General features: G+C 36.1%; 1 protein-coding gene across 1 annotated transcript in view; it reads right to left on the reverse strand.

The window, feature by feature from the left end:
* Positions 1-302: 302 nt before the first annotated feature.
* Positions 303-12123, reverse strand: part of COL21A1 (collagen type XXI alpha 1 chain) — a 125790-nt gene continuing 113969 nt past the window's right edge. Inside the window, exons 21-28 of the mRNA XM_060615790.2 lie at positions 11555-11590; positions 8651-8695; positions 5749-5781; positions 5026-5172; positions 4881-4935; positions 4180-4380; positions 2905-2982; positions 303-1581 (exon numbers count right to left, since the gene is read on the reverse strand). Of these exons, the coding sequence (XP_060471773.1) occupies positions 1394-1581; positions 2905-2982; positions 4180-4380; positions 4881-4935; positions 5026-5172; positions 5749-5781; positions 8651-8695; positions 11555-11590 (783 nt within the window). The 3' untranslated portion in view covers positions 303-1393. The remainder of the gene's footprint in view (positions 1582-2904; positions 2983-4179; positions 4381-4880; positions 4936-5025; positions 5173-5748; positions 5782-8650; positions 8696-11554; positions 11591-12123) is intronic.

Here is a 12123-nt window from a genome sequence, read left to right on the forward strand (position 1 = left end):
TAACTCTGCTACTGAATGTTATGACTTGAGTCTCCCCCACCGTCCTCATCAAAGTGGCAGGATGACATGTCAGTTAAACTAAACGCTGATCAACAGTCACTCCAGGAAGCAGGTGCTGCACCCATTTGTGTGCGTAGTATACCAAATGAATTTCTAAGTTCTTATTTCAGATGATCGAGCTTTTCAAGAATAGGGTAAATAATTCAATAAAGTATAACCACTGAAAACAATGACCATGTGATACGATACTACACTCAACAATCAGGTAAAATTATGTATTTTAAAAAAATAAAACACTGCAATCAGGCCTGTACAACACTTTATTGAACTTTGAATAACAAGCATGTAACAAAATTTAGAGCATGATTAGGATAAAATATCTCAAATATGTTCCTTACAAAGGCAGTAAGTACAGTACACAAAGACTGTTTGTAATATTTTAAAGTCTGCTAAAAATATCAAGACATACTAGAATCTGTGGAGTTAACTTTCCTCTCAACTAGAGCATTTATTCCCATTAGCTTTGCTACAATGAAAGTTAACATATAGGACCATACACATGTAATAAATGAAATGGAAAATGAAGGCATCCAACAAACATTCCAATTGCTAAGCAAGTATGAAGAATAAAGTCTTTTATTTCTGAACTATCATTTCCTTTGACAACACCAGGTACAAAGAAACTTTTTTCCAAAATGTATTTAATATTATATAATTTGGACCATTCCCATTGGAACCAATAGTCTTTCTTAGCATACTCATTAATCAAATTTGAGAATTTACAAATGTACTTAAGAAACACGTTACTCTCATACAGAGGTGACATTCAAAACACTGAACAACCAGCAGCCCATTGTCCCTACCCACCAAGCACAGATGCTGGAGTAAATGACTGGCATGGCAATACAGTCTGTCCTAGCTGAATATCAGCCCTGATGTTATTTCCAATGACCAGACACATGTTTTGGCTAATGTACAAGCATGTGCTATGAGATATGAAACATGAAATTCACACAGACATGAAACTGAACTCAAATACTCTGCTGCATGGAGGCTGAATGTGAAATATTTCACAGTGACTGAAATTGACTGGCTAACAGGCAATGGTGTTGGTTTTTTTATATATATAATTCAACTTTGATTAAAATAAATGGACTTATAAGACACCCTTGAGATTTAGTTAATGCTACCAATCCAAAGGCTCTGAATTACTGAGGAGCCTTTAAAATCAGTATATGTGACCTTTCATATATTTTTCCTTAAGAAAAAGTAATAATAAAAACACCGAGGTACTTTAGTTTCTTTTCAAGGGATTATGTTATTATCTTCCTGAGATGCAAAAGACCATAAAAGAAAAGCACCACGCCTAGGTTGCTGAATGAGGCATCAGACACTAATAGTTTGGTCCTTTTCTAAATGGATCTCTTCCAACAATTACACTAAAACATAGCGATGGATCGCAGATTCCAGGGGGGCCTGGTTGTCCTTGGATTCCAGGTTTTCCATGATCTCCATCTTTGCCTGGGAGACCTGGGTCTCCTGGAGGACCTTCTTTGCTTATTCCAGGAGGACCCTCTGGACCTAAGAAGGGACATGATCAATATATGAACAGAGGAGTTTTGGTTTTTGATGATTGATATAGGTGATTCGGTAAGAAATGGAAATGGGAAAAAAAACAAACCCTAAAAGTTTTACATATTTGCACTAATGTGAAAAGAGAAGTACTCTCTTGCTAATTCTTTATACCTTCCATTTAGAAGACTATGGAGAAATGATCAGTAATTTTTATAAAACCAGGCTAAGCTATATCAATATAGCAATCACCCTGCTGATTAAGACACTGAGCTAACATTCTAATATTTTAATTGGTGGGTTGTCCAAACTTATTTCTTCCTTCCAGCATATCTTCTGCCAATTATAAATTAGCAAGTGAGAGATGAGTAAGGTAAAACTCTACAACTCTACTGAAGTCACTTTTGTGCCATTTTTGCAGTAAAATGATCTTTCATTACACACGTTTTTAGGTTTCCATATTTAAATACAGTGCTATTACCATGGCGTAATTGTGATCATTATACACACAAAGGTGTTACAGCACTAATTTGAGAACCACAGCCTAATTAGCTCAATTAGCATGCTCAAAGGAAGGAGAGTTAACAGGATATTATGTGAAAGGTGATGACTCAAAGTAACAAAAAACATTCAGGGTGTGAAATGGAGCAGCATAGGTTGAGGCACTCTCTACTACTAATAATTCCTGCTGCTACCACTAAGAGACATTTAGTCAGCATTTAACTACAACTGTAGATACTGTTCCAAGCATTTTACATGAAGACTTTTGAATCCTTTCATCCCCACAAAAGCCTCACGATGTTCTAACATCTAAAATAACAGTAATAGCACCCATTTACTGAAAACATGATTGTTACACACTGTTCCAAAAGCACATGTATTAATTCATATCATTTTACAATAATGTCATGATGCAGGCAACATCTCATCACCATTTCACCAATGAGGAAATGGAGGCCTGACGAAGTTAAAATAACACAGCTAGCCAAGGCTGCCCTACGAGTCCACCACTGCAGGTGTTCTGCTTCCCTGAGAATCATAAAGAGTGAACACTGATATACACTAGATAAGCTTGGGTGACTAAAACCATTCCAGAACTATTCTAAGGACCAGTCTTCTAAGGCATCCAAATGATAAACAAGAGAAAATCCAGAATGATTGATCAGTAAGCTGGAGGAAGAAAATTCTAGTAGTTAGAGCTCAATATGTTCAATGTGAATCATTCAAAAAAGGAAACAAATGTCTTGATTTCAAATTTTTTGACATAGATTTATGCAGATTTTCTTAAAGCCAAATGTGCAGCAACACTTAGGAGCATGTACCAGTTCTTACCTGGGGGACCAGGAGGACCTTGTTCTCCAGGGTACCCAAACCCTTGGTTCCCCTTTGCCCCGTTTCTTCCTGGTAGGCCTGCAGAGTGTCAAAGATGGGAATAAGCTTACTTTTCCTATAAAATCACATCCTGCTAGATTGCTTCTTTCAAAGCTGTTAATATACACATTGGAAGAAAAATAAATTTTGCGGCGCCTGAGTAGCTCAGTTGAGCGTCCGACTCCTGATTTCAGCACAGGTTAAGATCTCAATGTTTATGGGTTCAAGCCCCACATCTGGCTCTGCACTGATGCGTGGAGACTTCTTCGGATTCTCTCTCTCTCAAAATAAATACAAACTTAATTTTTTTTTAACAAAAAAGAAAAATCTTTTTAAAAAAGCTTGCCACTTATTTACTATTACTAATGGGAAACAGAATTTTTGAAGCAAAAATTTCTAAGATTATCAGTGATCTAGAAGGATCTAATATTGAAATATTGAAAAGGAAAATGGTTTGGGATTATTAACCCTTGTGTTATTCATAGTTGTTTATTACTTTGATTGAACATCTCAATTGTTCACATAATACTAAATAAAAAGGAAAGAATTATCAACTGACATTTCACATAAACATTCAAAGACAATGATAAGTAAGTTGTGGGCTATTAAGAAGTTTGGTGGCAAAATATAATTTTTCCTATAATAGAAAAATTCTTAAGGTAACAGAAGTTACTGGAGTCAAAATAAAGGAAAGTGTGATTTTCTATCAAAGACTCAGGCAAAATCTCTAAGTGCACTATCAATATTTTCTAATTTGTAACTTCACAAGCTTCAAACTTTAATTTTTGTCTACTTTAGAATATTGCTTTAAGAAAACAGAATTGCTTTTTAACTAGTTGAAAAATTATTATTTTTTTTTATTTTTTAGAGATAGAGAACAAGCAGGGGAGAGGGGCAGAGGGAGGGGAAGGGGGAGAAAAAGAGACGGAGAGAAAAAGAGACAGAGAGAGAGAGAAAAAGAGACAGAGAGAGAAAGAGGGGGGAGAGAATCTTAAGCAAGACCCATGCTCAGCATGGAGCCTGATGTGGGGCTCAATCCCACAACCCTGGGATCATGACCTGAGACAAAAATCAAGAGTCAGACACTCAACTGACTGAGCCACCCAGGCACCCTGACAAATTATTGAAAGACTCAGGGATACAAAAAGCTTTTTGGCATCATAAAACCAAAGATGAACCCTTGCCTATTAAATCAATTTAGAAAGTGAATACAAAATATGTAAACAAGTTCAGCACCTTTTAATCCTCTGGCACCTGGACGTCCAGGAGCACCCACTAATCCAGGAACACCATCTCTTCCTGGCAAACCAGGAAATCCTCGAGGACCTTCTGGGCCTATGGGACCCGGTGGCCCAGGAATACCAGGAGAACCATGTTGAGACTGGCAATGATCACAATTTTGAATTCTTCCACTCTGAAGTAAGACTGGTAGCTGAGCTTAAAAACAAAGAAGCCCCACCCCTTAAGTTTAAATAGGCATTGGTAAAATCACTAACCATTTTTTTCACAATTTATAGATACCCATCTCTTGACCAATAACTTCACTTCTAGGAATTTAACTGTGGAAATACTCTGTTCTATGCAATCATTTTATTATTACAATCACTTAAAATGGCGGGGGGGGGGGAGTGAAAGCACCCCAAAAAAATAAATTGTGTAAATTATAGACATCCATATTTATGAATTACATTATCAGAATTATGTCAGAAAATTTAATTCATGGTGAAATAATGATAAATTGTTTTATTAAAAAGATTAGAAAAGAGTACATATTATTTTCATTTTTAAAAAATTACTCATCTAGGGAAAAAAACAGGAGTTTATAAATTTCCTTTATTTTCTTCTAATCTTACTTATATATTTTATAATTTCTACCAATAATTAGTATTATTTTACCAATTTTAAAAAAGTTATTAAAATCTCTGTTTGAGACTTACCTCTTAATACATCAGTGCAAACTTGTCGAATAAACTGTTCTGAAAATTCTCTTCCCTGCATCAAATTATTAGTGGGTTATAACATGTACATACCAAGTAAAAAGCAATGAAAACATGAGAAATTGGAAAGAAGCAGAATACATACAGGCTTTCCATCCAATCCTGGAGGTCCTTGAGGGCCTGTTTCTCCCGGCTGCCCCTGGGGACCCATAGGCCCCATCAGGCCGTCCACCCCAGACTCTCCTTTTGGTCCAGTGGCACCTCTGATGCCAGGCTCTCCCTTTTCACCTCTCTAAAATCAGAAGAAATCTTCAGAAGTTCTGTTTCAATATTTCAGAAGGTATAACTGCATCATAAAAGTCCTTAAGGATATGAATATGAACATATACATACATATATATAAAGTACATTATGTAGAGAACAGCTGTGAAATGCTGTTATTGATCAGAGGGGAATTTTCATATCATATTAAACTGCCATTTATCCATCCATCCACCCATCCATCCAACCCCACAAATCTCCTCAATTTATTCAACATATTGTGTAGGCGATACATATAGCACTAGAGAAAAAACAAACGTGCCACAGTCTTGTTTTCAAAGAGATTACATTCTAGAGAGACAAATACAGAAACACAATATTCTTTGTTAAATTTTTGCACAAAAAAACTTAGCTCCTAATACAGATGAAGAACCAATAATATTCACAAATATGCAACATTTCACACCTATCTACATAGTCTGAAAATCACTATTAAAGAACTACTGAAGAATGTGAAAGGCATTTTCTGCCAAAGCTAGATTTATTCAGCACTGAAAACTGAAGCAGTATGGACTGAAGAGAGAGCATAATACATGAAGAAACATACCTCGCCTTTTGCACCATGATGACCTTGAATTCCCTTTGAAAATTAATAGGAGAAAAAAAACATAATAAATCTGCAAGGTACAGTACTATTAGCATGGTGTGCACCTGTTACCACACATTTAATCAAACTTTACTTTTCAATCTGAAAAGTACTGATACAATTAGTGAAAGAATTACACATGATACTCTCTCTGCCTTTTTAAAGGAGGCTAATGACTAGGTGATATGCTAACTGGATAATATAAAATTGTTAATTTATGTCACTGTTTCATTCTTAGATATGAATATTTTTATATGCTGCAGGTCAAATATGTAGGTTAGAATGGGATTCTATGTGAATTCTATTTCAGTTCTATTCTGGATTTTAAATATGTTGCTATTTTAATGTAAATTAAACTCAATCAGGTAATGTAAGGTATGTTTATTCTTTTATTTGGTGATTAAGATAAGTATTCCATTTTCCCAAGTTTATGTTCTTAAAATTAAATTTCAATTGAGTACTATTTATAAAAGATGGAATAAAGCAAAGATGCCATTAAAGGCGATTAACAGGGAAGACAATACCCATTTGTCCTATGCCTAAACCACTCACTGCTGGCAATTCAGAGATTAGAAAAGCAGTGTGATGTATAATATGGTATTCTTCCCAAGTGATATTATACACACTGGGGAGCTCACGCATGAAACTCATTCACCGTTAGAATCACTGAATACATCTGGATGGTTCTATTAAATGATTTCCCACTCATCTCTCACATATTCATTACAATGACAAATTATAGATGATAAGAGCTTTCAGGAAAGGCATGAAAATTTCCCATTTCTGAAATTCATTGTACACTTGGGCTTCAAAATCACCTGATATCAGTTCTGGGAAAGGGTAGAGCTTGCACACACACAGGTAGGACTTCATTATTCAAGTTTCAAATTAAAAGTCAGAGTTCTGCAATTCACTATAAAATTTAGCGTATGACATTTCACACAATGAAACTTGAATTTGCATATTTATTTTGCTTTATTTCTAGGTCCCTTAAACATGGATACCCAGATTGGACAAAAGGGAAGACAAATGGGGTAAAATCAGAGTATGGCACAGAAAGAGGCATACTCTCAAATTAAAACAAGAGCATAAAAACACTAAGTTTCCATGTAAAAATATATTAGTGAGTAAAACACTTCAAGATTGTTCTTTAAATATTGAAGTTTCTGCAGAAATGCTGAGGTGTTCCCTCCCAGACATAACCCTACAACTGAAGCTTGTGTAAGAGGAAACACAGAATAGGAAGTTCTCAGGACTAGAACTGAGTTAGAGCTGCAACTGAAAACATCGGTTATCTGAGAATCCACTGGGATGGTTTCATGAGAGGAACCCAACATGAAGGCCAAGAAATTGCACACTTGCAGCCCTTTGTAGGATGACAGGTAACTAATAATGTTTACTTAAACAACTTGGGACAACTATTCAACTGCTGAGAAGCAACAGTTGCTTTGACCCCCAGGTACTCCATTAGGGCTCAGTTACTGGTGGTGAGAACACCAGCATCCAACAAATCTTGGGCAGAAGTTTTCTAGGAAGCCCAAACCCTGCCCTAGGGTGGCCGACCACTATTTCCCTTGAGAAGTGAGGGGAAAAAAACCAAACATGTTTAGGGAAGTGTGAAGAGAGTGTTATCTGTAAGCCAGTGAGCTAGCTAAGTTGAGAGCTCAGATTCCACAGGAAATAGCCTTCTTCTCAGAAAGTTCCTGTAAGAATTTTTGGTGAAGGGCCTGGGTTGTGGAGGTTGAATGGACGAGGAAGTTAAGGTTGTCCTATGAGAAGAGCGGTTTATAGATACTGTGTGATTGACTTAGAGAAACCTAGGCAGTCAGTCTGTGCTGCCAGGGAGGAGAATGGGGTCAATGCTGGTCATGTCATCAAGTGGATCTAAGTGGAGGAGCAAAAAAATTAAAAGACACACTTTACTGAGCATAGACGTAGACAAACTTCGTCTTTCTCCTCTTTTGCTCTTGCTGTTGGCTTCTAAATTCTCAACTCTTTTGAATATCTAGCACTCACCTTCCATCCTATCTTACAGACAACCCTGTGACCACATGCTTTTACACCTCTCTCCAATGGTCTCCGATATCTCCAGGCGAGGGACATAGAGACCCCTGTCCTTGAAGACATCACTCACAGTTTTATCCGCCCATCTCCAGAACCAGTGTAATTACTGAATCTGTCTTGAATGTCACATTCGAAAGAGGTCTATCCCATGAGGGGATCATATGTACAGTCGGTCCTTTCAGTGTGGACCAAGTTGGATCTGAGCTTAACTACTGGCAGTGCAGCAGCAAACAAGCTACCATTACATACAAATCACTTTTATGCCACTTTTGGTCCAATTTGGCTGTGACTGTACTTACATGCCACATGGCAATCTCACTGAAGATAACATTTGAAAAAGTCTCTAGTGTAGGAAATTGTATCTCTGAACACACAAGAGGGAAACAAGAATATTCTTCCACTACTTATAGGCTTCAACTACTCCCATTTCAAGAAAAAAATAAAGAGTGAATAGTAAATATGGAGATACTGTCATTGTATGGCTGCCTTTGGCCAATAACTATTGCAGGAAGTAAGTGAAATTGTCTACCTTTAGCCATTTACTTGAAGAGAAAAAAGCATGGAGAAGCAAGTTTCATAGTCACCAATCAGTACAGGAAAATGAAAACATAAAACATATGATTAAAGCAAACCATTATCACCACCACCATCTGGCATTTTCTTCCTCAGATGCTTAGAATGAGCACTACCATCTATCTACCCTTCTCCCCACTCGTTTCCATTTGCAAATAATCCTCTCCCAACACCATCCAGTTATGTGGTTCATTATTCCATTGTCCATCAAAGAAAACAAAAATACCTGTGACCCTGGAATCCCTTGTCTTCCATTTTCTCCCTTTTGACCCTTTAAAATTTAATAAACATCATTGATTAGCTTGCACACATACAATGCAATCTCATGTAAGACACAAACTATGTATAACACTGGTGTCAAGAAGAAAGGTCACAAAAAGCAGTGATGCAAATATGCAAAATGATGTAAGAGATAAAGAAGTTAGTCTCTTGGAGGAAGAAAAAAAGAGAGTCAACCCTAATATTAACAACGTGAAAGATAATTTAAAAACCCAATGGTTATGGATATGTTATTAATTTCAATGACATAATTATGTTTAGTGTTGATTATGTACATGCAAGGACAAGAAGACATCTTTAAAGGAGTTTTTAAAGATGAAAAATATATTACAAATGTGGAATACTACTCATACATCAAAAAATAAAAGGAATCTTGCCTTTTGTAACAACATGGATGGGACTTGAGGGCATTAAGCTAAGTGAAATGAGTCGGACAGAGAAAGATAAATACCGTATGATTTCACTTACATGCAGAGTGCGACAAAACAAAACAACCAAACAAGACAAAACAAAAAACTCGAGCTCACAGATACGCAGAATAGAATAATGTTTGCCAGGAGGGAGGGGAGGGTGAGATAGGTGAAAGGGGTCAAAAGATACAAACTTCCTGCTATAAAACAAAGAAGTCATGGGGATGCATATACAGCATGGTTACTGTAGTTGATAATACCATAATGTGTATGTGAAAGTTGCTAAGAGTAATTCTTAAAAATTCTCATCAAAAGAAGAAAAAATGTTGTCACTATGTATGGTGATAGATGGTAACTAGACACATGATGGTGATCATTTCACAGTGTATACAAATTTGAATTAATATGTTGTACACCTGCAATACAGCTGACCCTTGAATGATGGTAGGGTGACAGGCACCACCTCCCTCAAAGTCAAAAATCTGTGGATAACTTTTGACTCCCCCCAAATTTAACTACTAATAGCCCACTATCGACCAGAAACCTTACTAATCATATAAATTAACATATATTTTGTATATGTATTATATTCTATATTCTTACAAGTTAGAGAAAAGGGAATGTTAAAATCATAAGGAAGAGAAATACATTTACAATACTGTATTTATTGAAAAAAATCTGCATGTAAGTGCAACTGAGGAGCTCAAACCTGCATTGTTCAAGGGTCAACTATATACTGTTATATGTCAATTATACTTCAATTTAAAAAATACTGCAAAAATATTTTGAATGAAGATCTTTAAATCAGGACAAATAAGAAGAGAGGAAAATTAACAAAGGTATAAACACATTTGTCCATTTAAAACATACTTGTGGATATCCATCATATATAATGCATGGTACTAACCCCTAAAGTACTACCTCATCCCCATGTGGGACGAGATAATTAGCAGTTTCTGGGAAAACATATACCCAGATAATAAAACAGTGACTTATCTAATTACCTAAATTTTAAATCACTCTAGCACTGTTGATTTATTCATTTATTTACTTAAGTGAATTCCCAATATTTATTGAATGATACCTATCTGCTGGTTCGTAGGGGCACTGAACCAAAAACTGGTAGCATCAAGTTGCTTACTGTGTGGTGGTAAAGTTAAGTCATTAAATGAAGAATGATGAAAATGCATAATTAAGCCTCTGGGCTGGATACTATGGGAACAGAGGAGGGGGCATCTGAGAGAGGTGCATCCTACAGGGTGGGGAGAACTACTCAACCTTAAGTGTAGGCCTTAGGGATAAGTAAAAGAGAGCCAAAAAAGTCAGGAAGCACTTCATGGAACAGACTTCATCTTGAAATGTGTGGGGCACCACAGAAGGATTCCTAAGCGGATGTGTAGCTTACTTATTGCACGCTGGTAGGAGCATGAGAGGAAGTGGGGAGGACACTGGTAATCTGAGACCCATGACAAGAAATGATTAGGACAGTGCGGACAGGGAGAAGGGGCCAAGTTCAAGAGAGATTTAGATGTGAAACTACCTGTGAAGAGAGGAGAGACTGACTTTTAGGATGGCTTTCAAGCCTTTTTCCCTGAGATCATTTCATGGGTCTACCAATTACCATGACCAAGAATAGAGTAGGAGCTGGTTTATGGGGAAAGGTGATAAGCTCTGTTTTGGACCTTTGGATGTGTGCACATGACACATTCAAACTCAGTACCAAGAGGGAAACCGGAATATGTGGGTCTAGAGTTCACAGACACTTGCTTAAAATCTACCTCACTCCTAATTTCAAAATTACAGAAATCATAATAATACTTGAGTATCTTTAGTAAAAGGTACTGAATCAACAGCTAAAAAACAATTGTTGACACCAAGACCTCAGCAGATGTTCACTCTAATATTACTTCAATTTGTAATCTCCTTTTATGCCTCCAGAAATCCTAGAACACTTTGCCCTTGTGGTAACACACCCAAATGAAATATCCTTTCTAAATCACCCTAGATTTCCTCAACCTGATTTAATTTTTTAGTATAATTCTGCTTCCAATTATTAGTTTGAACATGTTTTATATTTGGTGTTAAATATAAAATCTTATCACATTTATTTGTGCCATAATCCATTCAAATCATTTCTGGAAACATACATAATATAGATATGTAATATTTCAAATAAACACACTAGAAGTATGTAATACAATCTACATATGTTTGGTTGAATCATTTGATTTCCAAGTTTCTACAACAGTGAAATAGAGAATAATCTTAAAAGGAGATCTGATGTTGTCCAAAAAGTTTAGAAGAAAAGAAGAAAGCTGAGACTTAACAATTAGATACTGATGGTGAAGGAGGAAGGATCCAGAAAAACCACGCTACAACTAAAAAGAACAAAGCCCTGATTTTATTGCCAAGCAAAAATTTTAAAAAAGCCAGCAACATACCTGAATGCCTTTTTCACCTTGACTTCCTTTGTCGCCCTGCAAAAAGGCAGTTTAATGTCTATCATAATCTAGGATATTCTGTATCCTTTCAAGTAAACATATTTTTCTGCAAGAAAAAAATATATATGGTCTCCTACAAATTCCACAAGTGCCTTATATGCAGAAGCAGACTCCAAAAGGAGAAAAATCATATTATGTCAAAATGTTCTAAGTGAATACTTCCTTGTGCTCTTACATTTCAAAGGAAAAATTATTATAATTTCTAGTTTACCAGAAATAAGAAAATTTGTCTATATTGATCACAATCTGAGGTTTAGCAAACAAACATGAGAAAACTCATTTCGGCAATTGTTTTACAAAATCAAACTGAAAAATCTTCCATTGAGCTAGTAGTAGCCACAAATTTATAGGAAACAATGAAGCAGAATATAATATTGAAATGGTATTTTTGAAAACATACACTTCAAAAATGAATTTTTGGGGTAAAATCCATATTCCATAATATAAATATTCCTGGGACTTTTCAGCTAGAGTAAACCTTCCAGACCAACTAAGTTCAATGTCCTTGT

The sequence above is a fragment of the Panthera onca genome, chromosome B2 (genome assembly GCF_046562875.1).
Source record: "Panthera onca isolate mPanOnc1 chromosome B2, mPanOnc1 haplotype 2, whole genome shotgun sequence".
Taxonomy (NCBI): Eukaryota; Metazoa; Chordata; class Mammalia; order Carnivora; family Felidae; genus Panthera; species Panthera onca.